At 35.3% G+C, this 27,935-nt stretch overlaps 3 protein-coding genes across 3 annotated transcripts; 2 read left to right on the top strand and 1 right to left on the bottom strand.

The window, feature by feature from the left end:
• Positions 1-110: 110 nt before the first annotated feature.
• Positions 111-6,631, top strand: Rpii215 (RNA polymerase II subunit RpII215). Its single transcript, XM_074248685.1, has 3 exons — positions 111-269; positions 779-5,279; positions 5,382-6,631. The coding sequence occupies exons 1-3, from the start codon at positions 192-194 to the stop codon at positions 6,524-6,526; spliced, it is 5,724 nt and encodes a 1,907-aa protein (XP_074104786.1). The 5' UTR covers positions 111-191; the 3' UTR covers positions 6,527-6,631.
• A 3,712-nt stretch (positions 6,632-10,343) lies between these two features.
• Mcm3 (minichromosome maintenance 3) lies at positions 10,344-14,039 on the top strand. The gene is made up of 5 exons (XM_074247512.1): positions 10,344-10,686; positions 10,769-10,881; positions 10,982-11,190; positions 11,270-11,639; positions 12,174-14,039. The coding sequence occupies exons 1-5, from the start codon at positions 10,624-10,626 to the stop codon at positions 13,870-13,872; spliced, it is 2,454 nt and encodes an 817-aa protein (XP_074103613.1). The 5' UTR covers positions 10,344-10,623; the 3' UTR covers positions 13,873-14,039.
• Positions 14,040-14,088: 49 nt separating this feature from the next.
• LOC141530429 (DNA-dependent protein kinase catalytic subunit) lies at positions 14,089-27,501 on the bottom strand. Its single transcript, XM_074247511.1, has 10 exons — positions 27,294-27,501; positions 27,031-27,212; positions 26,798-26,960; positions 26,113-26,231; positions 25,615-26,007; positions 25,339-25,514; positions 24,890-25,143; positions 15,055-24,828; positions 14,385-14,602; positions 14,089-14,314 (listed from the first exon to the last, which is right to left on the bottom strand). The coding sequence occupies exons 1-10, from the start codon at positions 27,418-27,420 to the stop codon at positions 14,237-14,239; spliced, it is 11,484 nt and encodes a 3,827-aa protein (XP_074103612.1). The 5' UTR covers positions 27,421-27,501; the 3' UTR covers positions 14,089-14,236.
• Between the last annotated feature and the right edge of the window lie 434 nt (positions 27,502-27,935).

Below are 27,935 nucleotides of genomic sequence, written 5' to 3'. Positions count from 1 at the left end.
AAAGATAGTAGGTAGATTGTTGTGAGCTGACTTTATTAATACGGATAGTATAACAAACTGTACTGAGTAGTTTAGTTACGTGCCGCTACTAGACACAGCGACGAGCTGGTGTCGTAGCCGCCGCTGCGCTCGGCTAGACCGAGTCGAGTCGCGACGCAGAAGGCCACAGAAGCCTTCTCGTTCATAACAAGATGGCCACATCCGACTCAAAGGCTCCTATAAGGACTGTTAAAAGGGTTCAATTTGGAATACTTTCTCCAGATGAAATCGTAAGTTGTTTCAGTTAACACTGATCACTCACTTGAGATAATAATTTTTATTTATTTTTATTGTTTTCGGGTTAAAATCAGTGACTCATTTACCAACCTTCTCGCACCGCGCCATTGTACATTCTGATATAGTTTCCAAGTATTTACTCTCTCAAAAAAAAAATTACGTTGAGAAAATAAATACCAAATTAGTGAAAAAAAAAAAATGTGTTAAAAAATATATATCAGATTTTTAATTAAATAGTATTTAACTTTTAAGTTTTTTTTTTTTTTTTTTTTTTTTTTTTAATTAGTGAAAAATTAATTCTGTCTATAAAAAATTTTGTAATTAAATTTTTTTAATTATATTTGTGAAAAACAACTGTGATATTTATATGAATTTCCTAAAAATAATTCTATGCAAGTGAAAAGTGAATTAATAAATTGCGTAATTTAGTGAAAATGAAAAATTACTTGAAAAATTTATTTAAAATGAATAAATGTACTTATTTGTTAAATTATTATTTTAGCGCCGTATGTCTGTCACCGAAGGTGGCATTAAATTTCCGGAAACTATGGAAGGAGGCCGCCCAAAACTTGGCGGTCTCATGGATCCTCGCCAGGGTGTTATCGACAGGAATTCACGATGTCAAACCTGTGCTGGCAACATGACCGAGTGCTCTGGTCATTTTGGACACATTGATTTAGCTAAGCCAGTATTTCACGTTGGATTTATCACTAAAACAATTAAAATATTACGGTGTGTATGTTTTTTCTGTTCAAAATTACTTATCAGCCCTCAAAATCCTAAAATTAAAGAAGTAGTAATGAAAACAAAAGGTCAACCTCGTAAGAGACTCGCATTTATCTACGACCTGTGCAAAACTAGAAAAATTTGTGAAGGAGGAGATGAAATGGACATTAATAAAGAAGGTGCAGAAATTCCACCAACTGGAGGCAAACAACCACACGGTGGATGTGGTAGGTGGCAACCACAGTTGCGTAGGACAGGATTAGACATATCTGCTGAGTGGAAGCAAGTAAACGAAGATTCACAGGACAAAAAAATAGTACTGACTGCTGAACGTGCTTGGGAAATTCTTAAACACATTACTGATGAAGAGTCATTTATACTCGGAATGGATCCCAAATTTGCCAGACCTGATTGGATGATTGTCACCGTCTTGCCAGTACCACCTTTGTCAGTAAGACCTGCAGTTATTATGTATGGATCTGCTAAAAATCAGGACGATTTGACTCACAAGTTAGCCGATATTATTAAATCAAACAATGAATTGCAGCGTAACGAGCAAGCCGGGGCTGCAACTCACATTGTTGCTGTGAACATTAAAATGCTGCAATTTCACGTGGCGACACTTGTTGACAACGACATGCCGGGAATGCCCAAAGCCATGCAGAAATCCGGTAAGCCTTTAAAAGCCATCAAAGCAAGACTGAAAGGAAAGGAAGGTCGTATACGTGGTAACCTTATGGGTAAGCGTGTCGACTTTTCAGCTCGTACTGTCATCACGCCAGATCCAAATCTGCGTATTGACCAAGTCGGTGTGCCTCGTAGTATTGCTCAGAATTTGACATTCCCAGAAATAGTTACTCCATTTAATATTGACAAAATGCAAGAGCTGGTTCAACGAGGTAACTCCCAGTATCCTGGAGCCAAGTACATCGTACGAGACAACGGTGAGCGTATTGACTTGAGGTACCATCCCAAGCCATCAGACTTGCATCTGCAGTGTGGATACCGTGTTGAAAGACACATTCGCGACGGCGACTTAGTTATCTTCAATCGACAGCCCACGTTACACAAAATGAGTATGATGGGTCATCGTGTTAAAGTTTTACCCTGGAGTACATTCCGTATGAATTTAAGTTGTACCTCACCTTACAATGCCGATTTTGACGGTGATGAAATGAACTTGCACGTTCCACAGTCTATGGAAACGCGAGCTGAGGTTGAGAATATTCACGTTACACCACGTCAGATTATTACTCCTCAAGCAAACAAACCTGTCATGGGTATTGTACAGGACACGTTGACGGCTGTAAGAAAAATGACCAAACGTGATGTTTTCATCGAGAAAGAACAGATGATGAATATCCTCATGTTTTTACCGAGCTGGGATGGTAAAATGCCGCAGCCTTGCATTTTAAAACCAAAACCTCTGTGGACTGGTAAGCAAATATTCTCGCTGATTATTCCCGGTAATGTCAACATGATCCGTACACACAGTACTCACCCGGATGAGGAGGACGACGGTCCTTACAAGTGGATTTCTCCGGGAGACACCAAAGTAATGGTAGAGCACGGTGAGCTGGTGATGGGTATCCTTTGTAAAAAGACTCTGGGTACGTCTGCAGGTTCTTTGCTTCATATTTGTATGTTGGAGCTGGGTCACGACGTTTGCGGTAAATTTTACGGTAACATTCAGACTGTAATTAACACGTGGTTATTGCTAGAGGGTCACTCAATCGGTATTGGTGACACTATTGCTGATCCGCAAACTTACATAGATATCCAAAAAGCTATTAAGAAAGCTAAAGCGGATGTAATAGAAATTATCCAGAAAGCCCACAACATGGAGTTGGAGCCTACTCCTGGTAATACACTGCGACAGACTTTTGAAAATCAGGTAAACAGAATTCTTAACGACGCTCGTGACAAAACTGGAAGTTCTGCCAAGACATCTTTGACTGAGTACAACAACTTGAAGGCTATGGTGGTATCAGGATCCAAGGGGTCTAACATTAATATTTCTCAGGTTATTGCTTGTGTAGGTCAACAAAACGTTGAAGGTAAACGTATTCCATTTGGTTTCCGTAAACGTACTTTACCACATTTTATAAAAGATGATTACGGTCCCGAGTCTAAAGGGTTCGTCGAGAATTCATATCTTGCTGGTCTTACTCCGTCCGAATTTTACTTCCACGCCATGGGAGGTCGTGAGGGTCTTATTGATACTGCTGTAAAAACTGCTGAGACTGGATATATTCAACGTCGTTTGATAAAGGCTATGGAGTCTGTAATGGTACATTACGACGGTACTGTTAGAAATTCTGTTGGTCAGTTGATCCAGTTGCGTTACGGTGAAGACGGTTTGTGCGGAGAGACTGTAGAGTTCCAGAACTTGCCGACAATCAAGCTGAGCCACAAAGCATTTGAGAAGAAGTTCAAGTTTGATCCTAGCAATGAAAGATATCTCAGGAGAATTTTCACCGAGGACATTGTCAGAGAAATGATGGGATCTGGAGAAGTTATCTCAGAGCTTGAGCGTGAGTGGGAACAACTGTCCAGAGACCGGGCTATTTTGCGTGAAATTTTCCCCAGCGGTGAGTCCAAAGTGGTATTGCCTTGTAATTTACAAAGAATGATTTGGAATGTACAAAAAATTTTCCACATCAACAAACGAGCTCCCACTGATCTCAGCCCAATGAAAGTTATCCAAGGTGTTAAGCACTTGCTGGAGAGATGTATCATTGTAGCCGGTGACGACCGTTTGAGTAAACAAGCCAATGAAAACGCTACGCTGCTTTTCCGCTGTCTCGTACGGTCAACTTTATGCACAAAGTGTGTGTCCGAAGAATTCCGACTCTCGAGCGAAGCCTTTGAGTGGTTGATTGGAGAAATAGAAACCCGATTCCAGCAGGCTCAAGTTTGTCCTGGTGAAATGGTTGGTGCGTTGGCTGCCCAGTCACTTGGTGAACCTGCTACTCAGATGACACTCAACACTTTCCATTTTGCCGGAGTATCGTCCAAGAACGTAACTCTCGGAGTACCACGTCTTAAGGAAATTATTAACATCAGTAAAAAGCCCAAAGCTCCTTCGCTAACAGTATTTTTAACTGGTGTTGCTGCGAGAGATGCAGAGAAAGCCAAAAATGTGCTCTGTCGTCTCGAGCACACAACTTTGAGAAAAGTTACAGCCAACACAGCCATTTATTATGACCCAGATCCACAAAATACTGTCATCGCAGAGGATCAGGAGTTTGTAAATGTTTACTACGAGATGCCTGACTTTGATCCGACTAAAATATCACCATGGCTGTTGCGTATTGAATTGGACCGCAAGAGGATGACTGACAAAAAATTGACTATGGAACAAATCGCTGAAAAAATCAACGCTGGTTTTGGTGACGATCTCAATTGTATATTCAATGACGACAATGCTGAGAAATTAGTTTTACGAATAAGAATAATGAACAGCGAGGACAATAAATTCCATGAATGTGACGAAGAGATCGCTGATAAAATGGAAGATGATATGTTCCTACGTTGTATTGAAGCCAATATGCTCAGTGACATGACACTCCAGGGTATTGAGACTATTGGCAAAGTGTACATGCATTTACCTCAAACGGATGCCAAGAAACGTATTATAATAACAGACACAGGTGAATTCAAAGCCATTGCCGAATGGCTGCTGGAAACTGACGGTACCAGTTTGATGAAAGTACTCAGTGAACGTGACGTCGATCCAGTGAGGACCTTCTCGAACGATATTTGTGAGATATTCCAAGTGCTGGGTATCGAAGCTGTCCGTAAGTCTGTCGAGAAAGAAATGAACGCTGTATTGCAATTCTACGGTCTGTATGTAAACTACCGTCACTTGGCGTTGCTTTGTGATGTGATGACTGCCAAGGGACACTTGATGGCTATCACGCGTCACGGTATCAACAGACAGGACACTGGTGCTCTCATGAGATGTTCATTCGAGGAAACAGTTGATGTGCTGCTCGACGCTGCTTCTCACGCTGAGGTTGATCCTATGAGAGGAGTGTCGGAGAATATTATCATGGGACAATTGCCAAGGATTGGTACTGGATGCTTCGACTTACTGCTGGACGCTGAAAAATGTAAGCAAGGTATCGAGATTCCTTCAGTTATCGGTGCGAGTATCATGAGTGGAGCTGGTATGTTCTTTGGAAGCGCTGCTACACCGAGTATGAGTCCTCAGATGACTCCTTGGAACCAAATGGGAGCTACTCCTGGCTACGGTGCATCTGCTATGTCTCCTGGTAAGAATCAATCATTTATATTTTATTTTAAATTATTTTTTTTTTTCATTCTACCTTGTAGTCTATTTATATTCATAATTAACTAATTTAACTTATTTACAGCTCTAGGAAGTGGTATGACTCCAGGAGGAGCTTGCTTCTCACCATCTGGTGCCTCAGACGCGTCAGGACTGTCACCAGCGTACTCAGCGTACTCACCACAACCTGGCAGTCCTGGAAGTCCAGGCCCAAGTATGAGTCCTTACCCAATGTCACCAGCAGGTGGTGCCTCACCAAGTTACTCACCGACTTCTCCGGCATACTTACCAACGTCGCCGAGCATGACTCCGTCGAGTCCTAATTATTCTCCAACAAGCCCGACATACTCACCAACCAGTCCTAATTACTCACCAACATCTCCGAGTTATTCTCCAACAAGTCCCGGTTACTCTCCGGCGAGCCCGAGCTACTCTCCAACTAGCCCCAGTTACTCGCCAACATCTCCAAGCTATTCACCCACCAGTCCGAGTTATTCTCCGACGAGTCCTAGCTACTCACCAACATCTCCCAGCTACTCTCCTACCTCACCAAGCTATTCACCTACAAGCCATAGTTATTCTCCAACCAGCCCCAGCTATTCACCAACCAGTCCTGGGTATTCTCCCACGAGTCCGAGTTACTCACCAACCAGCCCAGGCTACTCTCCAGCTGGACCGAGTTACTCTCCAACAAGTCCATCATATTCACCAAGCTCGCCCAATTACACTCCTCAATCTCGGTCTTATTCACCAACAAGTCCCAGCTACTCTCCAAGCTCGCCTCAATATTCTCCAGCGAGTCCAAGCTACTCACCGAGCAGTCCAAAGTATTCTCCAACAAGTCCTAGCTACTCTCCAACTTCGCCATCATTCGCTGGCACCTCACCTCAGTACACACCAACAAGTCCAACTTACTCGCCTACCAGTCCAACTTACTCACCAACCAGTCCTTCCTACTCTCCCAGCTCACCTCAACACACCACTGGCGGCAGCAGCACGAGATACTCCCCCAGCAGTCCTAATTATTCGCCCACCAGTCCAACTTACTCGCCTTCAAGTCCACAATATTCTCCGTCGAGTACAAAATATTCACCTACGAGTCCTACTTACACACCAACTTCTCCAAGCTACTCACCAACTAGCCCAACTTATTCTCCTCCTGTGCCTGGCTATTCGCCGACAAGCCCAACCTATTCACCAGCTTCGCCGACCTACGAGAGCGAGGACTAAATACGATACCATTGAAGTTAAATAATATATTTCAAGTACTTTGTTACACTATTTCTTCATTTCAATTATTTCATGCTCTCATTAATTTTTATTTTTAATGTAAAATACCTGTTTATTTAGTTTTGTTTATTATTAATTGTTTTATTTACTACATCTTATGATTTTTTTATTAATTAATGAGTTTGAGTATTGTCTTATAATTATATAAGTCAATAATATAAATTATTATCTAATATTAATATTAATGTTAATAATAATATTACTACTTTAATATATTGATAAATTTAAGTAGTTAAACTTTTATGACTATGGAAAAAAAAAAAAAAAAAAAAAAAAAAACATCTTTACAATTTTGAATAATGGCTTAGATGTATTTCTTATGGCATATATTTTTTTGTAAATAAAGATAAAAATAAAAAAAAATTGTTGTTTACATCTATTTTAAATTAAGTAATCTGTCTTTAAGTATTGACAAAAAAGTAGCAGTTGTTTTAAGTTAAAAAGTATCCGAAGAATATCTTGTAGGTCTTCTTGAGCTCCCACTATGCTGATCAGTGTCCATGTCCATGAGCAGAGGGTTATTCACTCTACTCGTTTCAATCACATATCGGATTTCACGATGAGCCGCAATGAGAGAAAAACCGGTCGTTGGTAGTTTTAAGTCTGCCAGTTAAGACTTCTTTCATTACGCTGCACCTAGGACAATAAATAGTATTCACAATGAATACTGAAAGAACCTCATTACTCAACAGTGATCTTAATTCTGGGCTTAGTATTTTTTTCGCAACTCTCTGTATCATCGATATCTTTGGTGTCTTTCCTATCATTGCTTTACCTCACGCTATCATACATTGTGGTAAGTTGATATTTTTTATTTTTAAATTTAAATTTTACAATTTTTTTAATATAAAAATTGACTTTATATAATTACAGGATTACTGGGGATTCCTCTGGTAATTGTCGTATTTTTTTTACAAATTTATACAGCTTCATTGCTTGGAAAATCATGGACTATCGCTACTACATTGGATCCTCAGATTTTGAGAAAAAATCGGTAAATTTTTAAAATAAATATTTATAAGCAAGTATTTAATTTAAAATAATATTTTTTATCAGACATCCATTGGCAGCTGTTACGGAAATGACTTTAGGAAAAGAAATGCGAACTTTTGTAACATTGCTTCTAAATCTTACAATATTTGGCTGTGGAATTCCTAATTTATTAGTCGGTAAGTCTAAAAATTTAATAAAACCTAAAAAATAAAAATATTAAACTAATTAATTACTTATTAAAGCGTCGCAAAATTTACAATTATTTGGGCTCAAAGTATCAGAAAATCAATTCGATTTGTCATTTTGTTACTGGCTCCTTGTGGTGGGAATTTTTTTGTGTCCATTGATGTGGTTGGGAAGTCCTCGAGACATGAAGTAAGTTCCACCAAACTGTAAATAATATAAAAAATAATTGATAATTTTACTTCAGACCTCTGGCAATTTTTTCAACAATCGCAGTGACGATGACTACTGTACTAGTATGGTGGTGCATAATCGCTGATGACCGAGCACTGGAACCAGCTCCGATACCCACATCTCCAACGTGGGATAAATTTATATCAGGATACGGCATGCTCGCGTTTCAATTCGATGTTCATCCGACCTTGATGACTATTCAAGTGGATATGCGGCATCCCCAGCACATCAATAAAGCCGTCGTTTTATCATTTCTCAGTTAATAAACTTAAATATTTATTTAATGCATCAATTAACGTAGAGAAGATAAATTTGTATCTATTTCTTCAGATTGTAAATATTTGTGTTTTAGTCAGCGGTTTATTATTTGGAGTGACGGCTGGTTTAGCGGCATGGAAGTACGCCGGTAGTACCACGGCAAATATTTTACAAATAGCCCCAGCAGGACATGTCAGTCGCGCTGCGATACTTTTATCAGGACTGCAGTTGATATTTTCAAGTGTCATAGGCCATGCAGCACTTTTTTTGCATCTTGAAGATGAACTTCGCGTCCGACGAAGTCAGTTAATTTTTTTTTTTTTTTTTTTTGATAAATAGTCTTGATACTGAAATTAATACACTTCTGATAATTTTTTAGATTTTTGTAACAGTTAAAATATTTAGTAAAAATATTTTAAGTTTGGAAATTAAAAAAAATTGTGATAAATATTTACAAGTAACCATTTAATTTTCATTTTTTTTTTAAAGAAATTTCTATTTTATTTTATTAATAAATTTTTTTTGGAAAAATGCATGAAAAAATAAACAATTAAAAAAAAAAGTTAATTATACGAAAAGAACAAGATGACACTAGGTATCATCCCAGATTATACTCAGTGATATCTGTAGTGAAAAAAATTTATAGATAATAGCTAGAAAAATCCAGATTATACTGCGTGATATCTGGATTATACTCATTATAATCTAGATTATACTCATTGTAATCTGGATTATACTAGCTACTATGTATAAATGTTTTAGAAAATTTTGATATTCAACTTTTTTTTTTTTTTTTTTTTTTAATTGTTCGTTTTTTTATATACTTTTCAAAAAATATTGTAAGTTAGAATTTATAAAAATATTTTTTTTATTATAAAATTTTGAAAAATTGTCAGAGGTCTGCTGATTTAAGTGAAGTATTATTAATTAGTCTAGAGTAACGATAATTTTTTTAAATTACAGCATTCGGGTGGAAACGATGCGCATTGAGATCAGCAGTAGTATTTCTAGGAGTTGCTGTCGGTGAATCAGTTCCACGTTTTGATATCGTAATGTCTTTAATCGGTGGGACTTTAACTGGACCACTGGTATTTATTTTGCCGCCGATAATGTACGCACGTGCAAAAACTATGAAAAATGAGTTTGATAAATACAGCTTGACTCCAAAAGTTTTTTCAGCTACCGAACGACAGTCTGACGATGAAGTGATCTCTGATGAAACTCGTGCGCATTCAAAGTCAACTTACTTTGGCATTCCTGAAAATAAAAAAAATCGTCAGCGATATACGTATGTTTATTACAGTGACAATGATGTCAATGACAACGATGATGATTCGGAAGGACTCCTTTCTGATGTTGACGATCAACGTTCAAAGAAAAAACTCCAGCCTCATACAATAATGACAGAGCGCAACAAGTCTGCAAGTGGGTTTATTGATGCGACTAAGCCGGAAAAATTTCGCTTGAAAACAAGGTTGCAGCCGCTAATTATTAATAGTAAAACAAACGATAAAAGATATAAAATTATTTTTAAGCGATTAACTAACTTGTTCAGCTACTTTGTTGTTGTTATGGGAGTTGTTATCACAATCTCAGCGACTTACATTAATGTTAAAAATACTATCCGGTTTGTCAAGTTTACACCGCCGTGTATTATCAATGCTTCCATTTCAGCGTCATAATTATATAATTTATGTAATAAATAAATTAAGATATAAATAAATTTTCATTGATTTTTGACGAACTATTATTTTATTTAATTTAATTAATTCAAATTGTACAGTTTTTTAACTATTCTACATTAACTTAGCATGACATTAAAGTTAGCAGTCATTTGATAATTTTTTAATTTTATTTAACAAAAAAATTTGTTCCAAAAAATTATTTTAAAAAAATTGCATTTTTAATTTATTAAAATTTCTACATATCAATTTTTTTTATATTTTTTTTTTTGACATAATTTATTTGTTAAAAAAAAATTAAAAAATTAAAAAAAAAAACGACAAAACTGCCATCTGGTGACAGTTATTGTAATGAGAAGTAATTACACTTGACTTGATCACGTGACAGAGTAACAACATCTTTCCCGCGCAAAAGTACCGCTAGGCCATAATAAGTGGTGTTGAAACGTGTATTGAATTGTTTAGAGTTTATTTATTTTAAAACTAATGATAACTGTGAAGTTTTAAATATTTTTGCAAGTAATTTTTATTTTGTTTATAATTTTTTAATAATTTACAGCGATTTTTTCGTTAACAGTGCAAAAAAACTTAAAAATTATAATAAACACTGTGACTAACGCTACTTGGTCATACATAAAATAATAATTACTTTTTGTTTAATTGAACTGTGCCAAAAAAATAGCAAAAATGGATGTAGATCAAAGGATAAAAGATATGGAACGAGAGTATCTCGATTTTCTAGACGATTCTGTAAGTTAATGTATCCGTATTTATAGTAATGACCATGGAGCTCATAACAAAAATATAACCCTATTTTTATTTGACTTTTCAGGAAGATCAGGGAACTTATGCAAATTTAGTCAAAAACATGATCGAAGAAAATAAATACCGACTTTTTGTCAATATCAATGACTTGAGACGGAAAAATCCTCAACGAGCTATCAAGTAATTATTTTGACGATGCAACAAGTGGTCGCTTGACCTTGAATGCTACGGCTCTGTATTTGATACAATTTTATCAAATCAATTTTATTTTTTGTTTTAGCTTGCTTGAAAATTCCTTTGAAGAACAGATGGCTTTTCAAAATGCATTGAAGCAATTTGTTTTTACCCTTGACACTGATTACGCTAAAGGAAATGTTGATTTTTTTATTGGGTTTGAAGGAAGTTTTGGTAACCGTCATGTTACCCCAAGAACACTGACCTCTAGATTCTTATCCAACCTCGTCTGTGTTGAAGGAATCGTCACTAAATGTAAAATACTTTTAAAATTGTCAAAATTTACCAGTTAAATTTATATTTGTAATATTAATCATTGATTATTATGTTATAGGTTCATTAGTAAGACCAAAAATAGTTAGGAGCGTACACTACTGTAATGCTACAAAAAGTGTCATGGAACGAGCTTACACGGATTTGACGTCTTACGATGCTTTTCCAGGATCAGCAGTTTATCCCACCGCGGACGCTGATGGCAATCCATTGGAAACAGAGTTTGGATTGTCGACGTACAAAGACCACCAAACTCTTTCAATTCAAGAGATGCCTGAAAAAGCACCGGCTGGACAATTGCCACGAAGTGTCGATATTGTTTGTGATAACGACTTGGTTGATTTATGCAAGCCAGGAGACCGAGTGCAGGTTGTCGGAAACTTTCGTTGTCTTCCAGGAAAGCAAAACGGCTATACCAACGGGACTTTTAGGTAAAAATAAAAAATAACAATTATCTTAATAATGATTTGTTAAATTGCACTGTACTTTTTTAACTCTTGACTTTGTTAAAGATATGAGCTCATCCCGATGTTACACCCATCAAGAGCTTTCATTTGAGTACCCACATGCATTTTTATATATTTTTCATATATACATATATATAATATATATAAATATATGAAAAATTGATGTGGGTACTCAAATGAAAGGTCTTGATGAGTGTAACACCGGGATGAGCTTATATCTTTAAAAATGTCAATAGTTCTCAAGATACAAGGTCATTTCTTAATTATGTATCTAGAGATGGAAAATTTTCAAATGCAGCCTAAAAACTTATAATAAATTAGCTATCGGTGAGAATGATATGAAATTTGAAAATGTACCAATTCAAATCAAGATCTTTGTAATGACACTATATTTCACTAAAAAAACCGATTTTATCTTGTGAATATCCTGGACACAAAATTTTTCTTATTTTTTTTATTTTCTTACCTTAATAATATAGATAATAATTTTCATTTCAGAACTATTTTGATCGCCAGTAACATAACTCAGTTGAGTAAAGAGGCCACCTTGACGATATCACACGAGGATGTAGCGCTGTGTAAAAAATTAGCAAAGCACAATCCACGCAAAGATATCTTCGAATTACTTAGTAGATCATTAGCTCCCTCAATTCACGGCCACGCGTACATAAAAAAAGCAATTCTCTGCCTGCTTCTTGGGGGTATTGAAAAGATACTTCCAAACGGAACGAGGCTCAGAGGAGATATAAATATTCTGCTAATTGGAGATCCTTCAGTAGCTAAATCTCAATTGTTGCGGTACGTTCTCTGTACAGCACCACGAGCTATTCCAACAACAGGTCGTGGATCATCAGGTGTCGGTTTGACAGCTGCAGTTACTTCTGACCAAGAAACCGGTGAAAGAAGACTTGAAGCTGGTGCCATGGTTCTCGCTGACCGAGGAGTCATTTGTATCGACGAATTTGACAAAATGTCTGACATTGACAGAACTGCTATCCACGAAGTCATGGAGCAGGGAAGAGTTACCATTGCCAAAGCTGGTATTCACGCGAGTTTGAACGCTCGTTGCTCCGTTTTGGCCGCTGCTAATCCGGTGTACGGTCGCTACGATCAGTACAAAACACCCATGGAAAATATTGGACTTCAGGATTCCTTGTTATCACGTTTTGATTTGCTGTTTGTTATTTTAGATCTCGTTGATCCCGAGCAGGATCGTATTATCAGTGACCATGTCGTCAGAATGCACAGATATCGCAATGCGAATGAACAAGACGGTGAAGCTTTGCCGCTTAACAGTAACCTTGATATTCTGAGTACCAAAAATCCAGACGCTGTTGAAGTGGAAGACGAGAACGAGAGCCCGATCTACGAGAAATATGACCCGCTGTTACACGGAAAATCGCGGTCTAAAACAGATCAAATACTCAGTATTAAATTTATGCGAAAGTATATTCATATTGCTAAGTGCATGAAGCCAAAGCTGACCGAGGAAGCCAGTAAAACGATTGCCGATGAGTACTCGCGTCTCAGATCAGAGGACATGGTCGAGTCTGATGTAGCAAGGACCCAACCGATAACTGCGCGTACTCTTGAAACGTTGATTCGTTTGTCGACGGCCCATGCTAAAGCCCGTTTATCCAAAACTGTCACTGTCGACGATGCAAATGCTGCTATTGAGCTTGTCCAGTTTGCGTACTTCAAACGAGTACTCGAGAAAGAAAAGAAGAAACGCAGGAGACGAGAAAGTGAGATGAGCACTGATGGTGAAACTGAAGAACCTAGGAAGACCAAGCGCAGCAGAAAAGATCGCGACGCGACTGGTGAAGATGCTCATGATCCCTATGAATATGACAGCGATGATGATTCCCATGTTGACGAGGCTGTGAGGAAAGTAACGCGCTCTCAAACTGCTACTCTGGAAACTCCGATTGAAGAAGAAGATGAATCAGCTGTCGCCATGGCTGAAGAGGAAACACCGGCTGTTATTACTGATAGCAGATTACAGACGTTCCAGAGCTTGCTGCATAAATTGTTCCAACAACAACGTTCCCAAGCTCTTCCTCTGGAAAAAGTCAAAGAGTTTGTTAATAAAAATCACAGCCCTGAATTCACGGGTGGAGAAATTAAAGCTGCTTTGAACAAGATGACTGAAAATAATCAAATTATGCTTGCTGATGATCAAGTCTTTCTTATTTAAATTATATTCAATACTCTTTTAATAATCAAATTTGTGTTTGCTCGCTCTCATTTAATGTTATAAATAATATGTATTGTAATATTAATTCCAACGTAGTTGTAAACAATTTTTTATACTGTTTTTAATAAACAACTATTCCATTTGTTTATCAAATTTATATTTCTTAACTTTGATGTTCTGGAGTTTTAAATTGATTACCAACAAATAATCAATTGGTCGCTCGTAAATGTAAAATTATTTATTTTTATAAATTACATGAGTTGTACTTATATTTTTTAACGGACTGGATTTCATCCAAGTTTCGTTGCATGATTCAGTAATAAATATCGTGTATAAAATTAATCACATTGAAAATTGTACAAATTTATATCCATGGGCTCCAACCAGCGTATGTTCGACCAAGGATATTTAAATCTGTTGCTTGATTCAACAAGCATTTCACCTGAAACAATAAATAAAATAAGACATTTTAAACATTAAAATTTAAATAAAAAAAATAAAAAAATCATTACCTGTTCTTCCGGTGTTAAATTGCTGTCTCTTATTCTTATCCTCATCGATGACTGATCACCATCTTCACCTTTTAAAATTGCAGAATATCGTGAGTAATATTTTTCATCAGAGTGCTGATTCTCTAACTCTTTCAAAGTAATCTCTGATGGTTTCTCTCCATTCAATTTTCTCGATATATAATTAAATTTATTTTTCGGAAGCCAGTTGACATTTGTAGCTGAAAAAAAAATTTTTAATTAATTAATTATTAGTGAACTTGTAGTCGCTAAGTGACTACTGTGACTTGTGAACGGTAAATAAGTAAAATTTTGCTTTATTAAATGATGACTTTTGTTTAATTGCACTATACTTTCTTAATTATTGACGATTTTAAAGATATAAGCTCATCCTGATGTTACACTCATCAAGAGCTTTCATTTGAGTACCCACATGCATTTTGATATATTTTTCATATATACATATATATAAATATATGAAAAATTGATGTGGGTACTCAAATGAAAGGTCTTGATGAGTGTAACACCGGGATGAGCTTATATCTTTAAAAATGTCAATAGTTTTCAAGATACAAGGTCATTTCTATGCTGGACACAAAATTTTTCTTATTCTCTTAATAATATAGATAATTCATTAACGTTAAAAGCAGTTTAATTTATAAAAAATTCTTACTATGATAATCATGCTGAATTTTTTCCATTAGCTGCTGAGCATGTTCACTCCAATTAAGATTTTCACTGGCAACAACTCCCAAGTACGCAAGAAGCGGCTCTTTGCAATTTCTCAAAGCCGTCAGAACAAGAGTCATGATAGTTTTAAACTCATCATTTTCATCAAACGGCTTCATCAGTCCCTTAATCTGACTCGTCAATCTGAACGGCATGCATTCTGGTAAAACTTGATCAATTCCACCCCCGAAAGACGATTCAAAATCTATTCCCGTGCATTTTCCGGACTCGACTTTAATCAAAGTGTTCTCAAGATGACGGTCACCAATTCCCAATATCCAGTGCGCAACACACATTGTAGCGTAAGTAACAACAAAGTTCCTTCGTGAGGTGATGAAGCTTTCCAAAGAAGGATTAAGTTTCATAAAAGTACGTCTTAACAAGTCCCACTCTGTCTTGGCAATTAATTCATTCATTTTAGCAACAACTTCTGTAGAGTTGTATTTAATCAAAGCTTCTTTGTACTGAACAATTGGATTAGCATTAGGACTTGCTCTTCCCATCCAACTGACATATTCTTCCCTAATACGACCATGTCTTTTCTTCTGTTCTTCATTCATATCGAAATTAATATACTCATTAAGGCTTCTGGTGTTGTCAATCCACTGAATGAGACCCAACGATCCTGACAGAGCAATTATTTGGTACGTATTTACAGTCAAATTTCGTTGCGAGCAAGCGATGTCCGCTCTCAAAATTTCATTCATGATACCAAACGCCCGTTCAACTCTCTCGTCAAGCCGTAAGTCTTCGCCAAACTTGACCAAAAAATTATAATTCTTCGCATCATTGCCAATAATTGTTATCTTTACAGGTTTACTTTTGGACTTCATTACGTGGACCTTTGGCTCAATTTTCATAATCTTTGCGTGATACTTTGGAAAGGGTTCACTGTCACCAGAGTACTGCCCAGGAATTTCAATGTCCGTACCACTCAAATTACTCAACCAAGGACTGTAATCCCTCAAAGAATTACTATCCTTAAATTTCTCCACCTGAAGCATCAATTCCCGCATTATTTTATTCAAATTATTCAAAAATTCTTCTTGAGAAACAGCCTTAAAGCGCTTTATTTCTTCATGATATTTACTGATTTTTTTGTACAGATTTCCTTGCAAACTCTTAACATCTGGATAAATTTTCTGCAGCATAATATCAAATGACTCTGCATTGAACACAGAATTTCCTTTGAGTTTTTTCAGATAATACTGCAAGTACAATTCAGGTTTCACTAAATATTCCATCGCTTCAATGAAGTTTTCCAGCTCGACTTGGTTGCTAAGCAACTGCATCTGTTCCTGGATCACCGGGTGATTCTTAACATGAGTATTAGTGTCCATCGCCAAACGCAAACTGTAAATAAGCGCATCGGGATACTTTTGAAACAAATTTTTGATAATTGGTGCTACTACATCCTCTAAAGGAGTCGACAAGTTGTACAATAACTGTGCTTGCCACTTCAGAAAACGCCAAAGCGGTATTTTTTGAGTCAGCTCTTTGAAAATTCGTTTGGTTTCTTGATCTTGCAGGTAATCAACATTCAATAGACAAGGAAAATAATTAGCTGCTTCCTGAGAGTTGTGTAACATCGCTCTTAGCGTGGAATTTACAAACTCCTTTATCAAATCGCTGCTAACTTCACCAGTAAGTATTTTTCCGTGACAATATTTCAACAATTTTAAATAACAATCTCTAATTTTGTCTTCTTCCAAAGAATGGCGAGAAGCTTCTATACAACATGCTTTGAGATTACTGACGCTGCATAAGTTCAAGCCATTGATCACATCATTGGAATCTTTCATGTATTCGACAATATTCTGTTCTATTTTATTAACAATCTGTTGAAACAATTCTTGATCACTATTACCGATATCAATTAAATTAGCCGCCATTTCGCTGATGAATTGCCGAGTGTTGATTCGCGTGTTGATATCAGTTTCTTCATCAATTACAATTTTTTGTGCCCTATTCCAGCACAAAGTATACTGCTTGAGTTTGTCTTGAGCAGAGCCCAATTGCGCTGATAAAATATTATATCTCCCACGCTGCAATGAGAATTCAGGAGTCGATTTGTCAGAAGAATTATTAATAGAAAATAAATATCTACGCATCAAAGATTTGTTTCGTTGCTGAAAAGCTGCTTCAATCATATGATACTTGAGTTTAGTCAAAATTCCTTCAATCTCAATGCCCAATCCTTCGATCGATGAATCTTCATCCATAAAATTTTCTTTCAAAGCTTTGGAAAAATTTTCCCGACAAGCGATGTGCATATCCCAAGGCAGCAAATCATCTCGCTGATGAGGGTAACTAGTTGACCAGTAATTCTTTAAAAGTAACAAATTTTTACTTCGATTATTTACTGTAGCTTTGTAGTAAACATCAATATTGCTTATCCCGCGTAATTTTGTAATTTGACGTGATCTGAGAGCCGTTGAAAGTGGACTCAGTTGAAACCATTGTTCTCTCACTTGGTCTAATGCAGTGTCGATTAAATCTTTAGATCGTTCTTCATTGCTAGCCGCACAAACAGCCGCTATATCTTCTGCAAATAATTCCTTCAGTAATTTAACTTTAGCTTCTATTTTCAAAAATACTGCAAGATCTTCACTGAACTTGTGAGTACGCTCAAACTCAGCAATGTTGCTGCTGTCTACCGTGAAGTACTGGTAAATAAAAGCTTTGAAGTACCAGGGTGCAAACCACCCGCCAGGAGATTTAGCAACTTCTATAAAATTTTCCAAACTACTATTTTCGACTTTTAATTCAATTTCTCCGATGATTTGCTCCCAATTGGAGAGCCGCGCAAGACATTCAAAGACTGATTGTTGACAGTGTCGCTGAATAACATCCGCTTCAGAGATATTAAGATTATAATGATCTAGCGCAGCTTCATAAGATTGCAATGCGTTTTCCCATTTATTGTTTGCTCTAGCAGCAGAAGCTTGGCTCAATTCTGGAAGATTACTAACGTGATTTTGAAAAATACTCAGCACAACATCAACTTCATTTGTTGACTCATAAAGATCTGCTAATTGCACCCACTCATCAGTAAAATCTCGTTCACTGGGCTCACTAAGACGCATTTTTTTTGCCGGAGGTTCATCGGTGCCAGTTATCAAATTTCTCTCCAGCAAAAGCGCTCTAAGACAGTTAAAGTCTGTCGCTTTGGAAACTCGAGCTACTGTAGTGGAGTCAAATTTAATATTTTCTACTCGGAACATCATTTCCAATATCATAGCAATTATATGACCGCTTTCTCGATGATTTTCTAGAATAGTATTTAACTTAAGCTCGAATTTTTTTATAAAATCACTGTAATTAGTGTCTCCTTTTATTCTGGATTGGTTACGCACTTGGTCTACCAAGCAGTGAATCATAGAAACAGTCAAGTCTTTGCAAATCAGATTATCCTTTTTCAAAAGCTCTTGCAGCGGAGTCAGAACTGCTTCAGGAGTTATCGATATGTCAGGAAAGTCACCAATTCTGTAAGTTCTATTCAATCTAACATCATTACGTTGTTTATTTAATTTTTGGCGTAATATTTCTTCTCGCTTATGATAGTGTTCCAATTTTTTGTTGATATTTGTTGTTCTGCTGTCGGGAAATTCTTTGGGAAAACGTCTTGAAACTACGTTGAGAGACGGAGTTTTTGGAATAACAAAAACATCATCTACACGCAAAGTACTCGTTGATGGTCCAGCGACGAAAGATTCATTTGTTGAAGACGTATCCATCCAAGATGTTGCTGTATTCATGGTTGCTCGCAGCATCAAATCTGAATCATTTTCTGGTATATTATCTACATTTAAACTGGACAGTGAGTGTCTCTGGCTGTAGTGATTCGCGTACGAAGATGTAAACAGTGGAATTTTGTAACTAAGATTTTTCATTCTCCACGAAATGGCAACAGCGTAATCGCGGTAATTACAAGACTGATTAAGCGGTTCAAACATTACTTGGTTGTAACTCGGAGATTTGTTGGTCATGTGCAAAAATATTATGGCAAAAATTGTCAAGAAATCTTTTTCAGCTTCTGGTGAGTAAATGTCAAGTATATCAAGTATTCTATCAGTACATTTTTCACGTAAACCTACTTCTTCAGTCCAAAAGGTCATTAATTTTAATTGCAGCTCTTCATAAGGATCAAGTAAACCGCGTAGAAGAATTTTTTTACTCATATCAATTAGCTTCTGAATATCTGCAAGATCCGTGATATCTACTAAATACTTTTTGTATATATTTATAAAAATACTGTACATCAATTTACGATAAGCTAGTGATTCATGTTGAGCGTAAGATTCTACAGTTTCAGCAATTGAAACCAATCTTGCAGGATCAATAATTGCAACGAGATTTTCGACTATTTCAAGACACACTTTTTCGCATGATATCACTTTATTGGACAGTAATTCATAGAATTTTATATAATTCAAATCACGAATTATATTTTCTGGACTCATGTGTGGCATTCTTTGTAAAAACACTTCCAAACATTTCGCCATACTTGGTGGCGCGACTTTGGAAAAGTTGTCAATTATATGATTAAAAAATTCTCCTGCTAGCAAAGGATAAGCTTTAACCATCACATGAATACACTTGACAACCCTGTCTGAATTCTTGTGCTGCAGCGACCGTAAAACAGGATGAATTTTCTCTGTAATATCATTTTCAACTTCAAAATTTTCTTCTGTACGAGAAAACTTTATGAAAAGTCCAATAGCTTCGCAAGTGTGAAGAACAACTTCTTCTCTGGCATTCCATGCTTCTTTTAATGAGTCTATTAAATAATCGAGAATATCAGGGCGAGAAATCAAATCCGTGGCCATATTATTAGCCAATAAAATGAGAATAACTCTGACAGCTCTGTCGCGTGTACACTTCATTCTAAGTTCAAGTCCTTTTGGAAGAGTAAGAATCTTGTGCCATACTTGAATAAGTACTTCAATAATCCGGAAATTATATCTTATAATATACTCACTAGGTGGTCCTTCATCAACTTTATCAACCAGCAAAGAAAATAATTGATTAGCTGGTTGCCGTAATTTCTCATCAGGTATCGCTAATTCTGCCCAATCCACCAACATCAGCAGCCCATCGGTAATTATATAATTCAACGGACCATCATCAAGCAATAGAATAATAATATCAATTATTTGGGCCAAAAATAGTTTAGCGTACGGCCTAAAAATCTTTTGATTGTTGAGAATTACTTTCAGCATAAACAATTTTGCGTTTTTGTGAACATAGCCCATCGATCCCGCGAACAAAGTCAGTCCTCTTGGCGGATTGTTGGGATCTGGAATAAGAAATCCCGGTCCAGTTTCACTTATTATTTCCAAAATCGCGCATATCGGAGCCATGCATTCATGATTATTGAAGTCATCAACTTCCAACGTGACTGTGACTGACTTTTCGGCAGACGGCTCTCGCAAAGAAACTTCATTGAAGTCATGCGCATAGACATTTTCATTAAGCGTTGAAGTCGCTAAATCATAACTCTTGATGTACGTATAAACTGACGGATCATTCTGCCGATCTCTTACCGTCTGTCTAATATTAACGAGCTTTTTCCGCTGCTTTGGGTACTCTTTAAATGTCTGCGATAATTCGTAGACTTTTTTGCAGTCAACTATATTCTCCCAAATCAACTGGCCATTGCTTCGGTTCTCAGCGAACAAAGACAAATAATACTTCGAGTCTTTAGTTTCACTGGCGATCGTTATAGCGCAGTTGTACGCTGCACAGTGAAGAAGTCTAACTATTTCTTGGAAATCTAGTACGGAAGATTTAAAACTACGAATTTGATACGTACACTTGAAAATTCGCTGAGTTACTAATTCATTTGATGAATCTCTTAAAATGCACTTCGCTATTACTCCTTCATTATTGTTTATTTTTTCCAAACTTAAATTAGCGAACATCAATTCGATAAAATTGTAGCAGCCAATTTGTGACACAATCAATCTTTTGTCATCTGCTAAGTTATTTGTGGTAGTACGAATAATTGTTGCAAATATATTTTTCATATATTTATTAAAAAACTGTTCTCTTATGAAAGAATTACAAGCTCGAAGACCAGGAAGAAGAAAATGCTTCAGTACGTCTAGTCTTTCTCTCACGACCGTCTTTGTCATGAATAAGTCATACGCCACCTCAATATGTTTCAAGGCGTCATGAACAACGTGACTGAAGAAATTATCTATGCACGTAGAAGTCGCTTCGTTGAATAAATAATCTCCAGCACCTATTGAGAAATTGATCGTCGCGTAAAACACGTCCGTAGATTTTGTTATTGGCAGTAAAACTATCAATTTTTGTAAGCATTCTTTTATTATAGAATTCATGAGAGTTTTTCCTGTGATCCCGCCAAAGCATTCAGCTTCACGCGCTTGCTTTAAACCGTCCAGCATAACTCTTATTTCGGGTGAGTGACTGTTTTCTCCAGTTAAGCAAATTAGAAAATCATTTAACACATTCATTTTTTTCAATAGGTCGTTTGTTTCATTCAACTCCTTCAAAATCCAAGCATACATTGGTCCTCGAGTGAATGATATTTCCAAAGGATTATTTTTAAAACGCACAACAGTACGGAAAATATTTCTAAATAATTTTTTTCGCTTTTCCAAATTATTCAGTACACGCCTGTAATCTTCGAACCTCTCGATTAACTCATCAGATAGCTGCTCTAGAATTTCTTGGTAATTATTCTTGTGCTTTAGAACCCATATCACCATTTCTTCAGTAATGAAAAGAGAAACATCTGCATTTCTCTGCAGTAAATTGGTTAGTTCTTTCATCGTATCATCAATGTCATTCAACAAACATGGAATCAATACATCTTTAAAAGTGTTGAAGAAATATTCACCATGTGTGATTTTTGATTGTGGTGCTCCCTCCAAATTTTTGTCCGCCATCAATCTTTCGATAATTTTACTCGCCGCTTTAGATTGATAACTGAGTAACAATTTTAACAAAACCCCAAAATATTTTTTCTTATCGGAGCTCAATTCAATGTACCATTGATCAGATTCTCCCGATTTTAAACTGTTGAATATTTGATCAATTGCTTCTGATGTGTTGGAAGACAAGTCTGCCACTTTTAATTTATACAAAATTTGACATTTATTTAATAACAATAATCCTTTTACTGAATTTACTTGTAATTTATAATTTTGATCTTCTTTAAAATTGAATAAAAACGGACACAAATTTTTAACAGCACTCTTTAATTCATTTTCTATACAATTCAAATACTCTCCAGGGAGTTTTGTTTTAAGAGTAATCAAAAGTTCCTCGAGTTTTAACGGCAGCGATTCCGTGGCCAATAGATTCTTTACATCGAATCCAATTTTGTGAGGTTCTATCACACATCTAGAAATTAATGAGTACAAATTTTGGTTAAATAATTCTTGAAGCGCCCAATTTTTTTCCGAAAATTCCGTCGTCAAAATCACGACAATAAAATCAAACAAAGTAAGTATTGCTTCGCAAACTAAATTATTTATTTTTGCAAGACATTGAATGAAATTATTTTCTTTATCTTGCATATTTAACACAGACACAATGAAACATTTAATGCAATTAAAAATTCTTCTTCGTTCCAGGTTGACGGGCTCGAACAAAAGATTGTCCCCGTCGATCAAATCGGCTCGAAGAATCCAAATGTAACAATCTAGCATACGCAAAATGATTTTCAAAAATTTCTCTGCTTTTTTCGAGTTCAAATTGATTTCAAACATTACATCAGCCGAGTCTTTTAAAATAATTGTATTGAGCCCTTGTATCCCATCGTTCTCCAAGAAAGCCATCATAAAATTTTTGGGTGACTTATGAGTTTCTACTTTTGACGACAGCGCGACGAATAGCTCCATTGATTTTTTTCTAACATTAGTGTCCAACGATTCGCATTGGTAAAGCAACCAATTGACTGTGTCTTCAAGTGTTCCACCTTCAAATTCAATCGGCACTTTTCTGCGTGGTTCGATTTGGTTAAAAATCTGTGATCTGTTCGTCAAAACTTTCTTAACATTCTCTAAAGATATCTGAATACTGGTGTCATTACAGCCATTGTGACTTTTAATAAAAGCATACAGTAATTCAAGCCAGAAAACACTTACTATTTCTTGATGAGTAGCTAAGGTATTGTATAAATAATTGAAAGCGATTGCCGCAGCAATACGCCGATTTTTCGATGGATGAAGCGCGAAGTTTGTAATATTTTCTACAATCGTGTTAATGTTTATCGGAGCGCGCAGTAAATCTTGATCTGTAGACTGTTTTATCGTCCACTTAGCAAACTCGGCAAGACAAACTCCAGAAAAATCTCTCAACGTCGAATTTGTTTCGTCACTGAGTCCGTCAAAAAGAGCGTCTACCAGGAAACAAACTGACGGCGAGTATAACATTAATTTTGAACTTAACCAGTGAGTTAATTGCAGCACCAACGGACTGAAGATCTGACGTATCACATCATCTGCATCACAGCCAAGTCTCAAAAGTACAGGACAAAGAGTTTTATAGATCGGAGCAAAACGATCTGCGTCTGCAGATAAATATTGCACTGTTTTGCCCAAAACTATCGAGACCAATGAATGGAGAACTTCACTGGCCGCGACTTTCGTTCGCCGATCGCTGGAATTTTGTGCCAATTCCACTATTCGAGGCAGCATTGTATCCAAGTAGATATCTAATGTGTAGTCGGGAAAATGTAAGGAATATTTCAGAAGATCCTTCTTATCCCAAGACGCTCCGGTGTTTAGAGACTGAGTATACAAAAATTCTAGCACTGTTGACTGTTCAAAGCGTCCGAACAGTAGCAGAATTCTCTTTTGAAGCTTTTCTAAGCCTTCGTCGTTGTTAAACACTGACTTTTCATTTGCATCAAATGTTTCGTTGTATATTTGAATACTCTCTTTACTTCGCAAGTACATTTCTAAGTTAGGTAGCAGTTCTCTTACAAATTCATTCAATTTTTCACTGTCGATAGTGCAGACATAGTTTTCCAGCGCAGTCAAGGCACTATTCGCTAAATCGTAGTGGCTAAGACCTATCGTCAAAGCTATTTTAAATATCGGTATGGACTGATCTATCAAATAGGACAGAAAAACTACTGGAGTATGTAGAACGAGGTGAATGCAAGAAACTTGAAGTTCTTGGGGGAATTTACCGACAGAGTCTATCGTATTTTGTAAATACTGGACGACCATTTTGTTGAGTTCTTTGTCTTCTATGTAGTCTTCAATAAAGTACTTAGCATTCAAAATACGATCAGCTAGTCGATAAAATCCTGCTATCAGAGGATACTGGTAGGAAGCACGAATCACTTGGTACAAAAAGCGAGTAAATTTATCCTTCGGATCTTGAGGAATTATGTCATCAAATATTTCGTCGTACAGGTCGACCATGTTGTGAAAGATGCGGAAATCAGTTTCGTTTTCTGCGATTTTAGAAGCCGCTATGTCGGAGAATATATTATCTTCACGGGTTTTTATCTTCAAATTGAGAGTTTTTATCAATTCAATACACACTTCTATTATTTCATTGATCACTTGTTGTTGTACCGATAATTCGTAGTCTGTTGAGTTGAGTAAACCTTTCCACAAAGGTACGTAATCTTTGTAGCAAAGTGGGCGCTTTGGTAAATTTTCAATATCCCGTTGGTGCTCAGCGTCTATCAGAAGACTGTGAGAACAACTCCATACAACACTTTCAAAGACTAAAATAATTTAAAAAGTTAAATTAGTTTTTAGAGATTGATAAAAATTTTGAAAACTTACCTAGATTTTTTATATACTCCTGAGAAATACGTAGTTTAAATTTACTAATATTTGAAAAAGTTCGTTTTAATGAGTCAATTGCATTACGTTGACTTAAAGGAGATAACTCAGGATATCTTTTAATTAAAAGTATGCTGAGTTTTAATATTGCTTTAATTTGGTCGTGTGATATATTTGATATATTTACAAGAATCCGCGACAAAGATTCTTGGTAGTCTGAAATGTCGTCGAAATATTCATGCGCTTCTTCCTCACTGAACATAAAAATAAAAAATTATAATAAATTATTTTTGATAGTGCAATTTTCGAGCCAAAATTTCAGAATTAAAAAATTTATAATTTGTATCTTATAATTTAAAGAATTTACTAATTGCTGTATAATGCCGATTGGCGTTCAAAGGAATAAATAAATAAATAAATAAATAAATAAATAAATAAATAAATAATACCTGAAATAAAGAGGCATTACATGACTTGCTACCAAGGAATAAACTTCTTCAACTACTATATCACTGTATGCTTTTTTAATCGGCTCGGCAAACTGACTCAGTCCGTTGATATTCATACGTAAATCTTTGAGCATCAGGTCTTCTGTTAGATTCCTTACGAACATACCTTTCAAGTTCTGTATTTATATTTATTTAATAATAGGAAATGAAGTTGATAAAAAATGACTAATAAAAGTATATGATGGTTAATAAATAATTATTCAAAGATAAACGTACATGAAGTACTGCTTTGATGTTCTGGTTATTCTCATGAGCTCGTTCATTCAAAACTTTGGCTATTACTTCATAGTAAACTTGTAAAGCTGGTGTTGCAAGGTCACTATACTGTTTGTCATCACGATAAAGTTTTAATTTGTTTTGCCAAAACTCGTGATCTCGGAATACTAAATTTTTGAAGGTAAACATCTGCTGGGTCATCAGTTTTATCAGAGCTCTTATGATACCGCTTTTTGGGGCTTCTCTTGCACCTTCTACTACTTCTTTAACTCGCTCATAAAATTTTATTATTTCTGGATCATTTTCATCCGGGGGAAAATTGTAAAGTAAGTCCATAAGTGACTCGATATTAGTTTGTAGAATATTAGGTTTTTCGTATCGCATTGTATAGTACTGGAATTAAAAAATTTGTAGATAAATTTTTTATTGAAAAAATAGGTATCAAAATTATTGTGATACATATTAAAGTTTTGTCTGTGGTGGTGATTCAAAATGTACCATTTTATCAAATAATTTCATGGCACAATTCTTGATTAAATCTTTTTGTTCATTTATGATTTCTATGCCGGGATAATAACGCGCGATTACTCCTAGTACTCGTAGGATTGGATTCAATTCTGAAAATATAAAATTATTTGATTATTCTTTAGTGATTTAAATATTGTTGTATTTTATTCAACAAATAAATTAATCCTAAAGCATTATTCAATAAAAATTGCATTTATAATTTTTTACAATTTTAATGTGAAAATTTTATTGTGAATTTTTTATTTTTTCATAATTTAGTTGTTAAAAACAAACTTTAAAATGATTAAATATTTCTCAATTTATTTCATAAATTTAATAAAAATATTATCAAAAAATGTTAATACTGAAGATAGCCGTCAGTTGTCAATTTTAAAAATTTTTATAACAAAAAAATGCTTCTAAAAATTTTCACTTGCAATTTTTATCAATTTTCACATGTAAAATTTTTTAATTAAATTTTTTTTTGTAATAATTTAATTTTCATCAAATTCTAAGAATATTTTTTATATTTGTCAACTTCAGTGTCATAAAAAATGTCATCTAATACTTTCGTGTCAATATTGATATAAAAATAATTTAAAATAAATATTTTTGTATGAAGCGTAATTTGATATTTAATATTCAAAGTTAAAAAAAAAAAAAATGATAATCATACCTTTATCACTAAATAAATTAAATTTAGTCAACCAATAACGTAAAGTTTCATCAAGTTGTAAGTCCATTGTATGAAACTTTTCTATCAACATTATAAGTGTCATACAAGAAATACGATGTAAATAAGCGGCTGTTTTTAAAGTTGCTATAAAAGTACATAATTTCTGTAATGAAAAATACAATAAATAATTATCCGAGAAATTGATTAAGAAAATGAAAACCCAAAATACCAACTTTGATTAATATAACATGGGGTAGAAGTACATCTGAATACTCAGTGATAAAGAATTGTATTAAATGAAACGCAGTATGAAACGACAGCTGAAGATCTTTGTCTATTACCGGTCGATCGATTTCCGTGGTTAAAAATACTGTTAGACCGTTTTTCTTGTCGAAGACTGTGATAAGAGCAAGAGCTAAAAAAGGTGATGCACTTATTAGTACATTCGATAATCATATCAGCATAAAATAACGGTTATAAATAATTTATTAAAAACCTTTGCAGCTCTGCGGTACATCCTGAAAATATTGTGGTCCATCTCTAAATAATCTTTCTAACTCTGCACCTCGTCTCTCTTTCCAACATCGTAAAAAAATATTCATGAACTCTTTTACAGAGTCCATGGTTATTTTAGTAATTAGTTGCTCGATTGAGCCTCAATTATTGATGATAATAAATACATATATAAACATCACCAACTTCCATTTGAGGTTCTATTCTATATGATTTTAAGGTTATATTATGACATTGCAATAGCGGCAATTAACGTTCAAGAACAGTCGGTAATTTAACAGTTTTTAGAAAATAATTTGGACATTTACATACAGATGTCAGAACCAATGTAATGATTTAGTTTAATAATTTTCTATTGATGACTATGTAGATAAAAAAGTTAAATAACAAATCAATTACGATAAAAAAATGATTATAAAAATTTTCACTTATAATTTTTATTAATTTTCACATGTGGAATTTTTTAATTAAATTTTTTTTTATAATAATTTAGTTTGTTTAAAAAAATTATTATAAGAAAATTCAAAGAAAAAATTCACATTTAGAAAATTTTTAAAATTATCCATCCAATGTTTTTAAAGTATTTTTTTACTTGTAATTTAATTGTCGGAAAAAATTAAAAAAT

The sequence above is a fragment of the Cotesia typhae genome, unplaced genomic scaffold (genome assembly GCF_013202065.1).
Source record: "Cotesia typhae breed Kobodo isofemale line unplaced genomic scaffold, CoteBio_Ctyphae contig_5, whole genome shotgun sequence".
In the NCBI taxonomy this organism is placed as follows: domain Eukaryota; kingdom Metazoa; phylum Arthropoda; class Insecta; order Hymenoptera; family Braconidae; genus Cotesia; species Cotesia typhae.
Note: the sequence above shows the minus strand (reverse complement) of the source record. Positions and strands in the feature narration are given on the sequence as shown.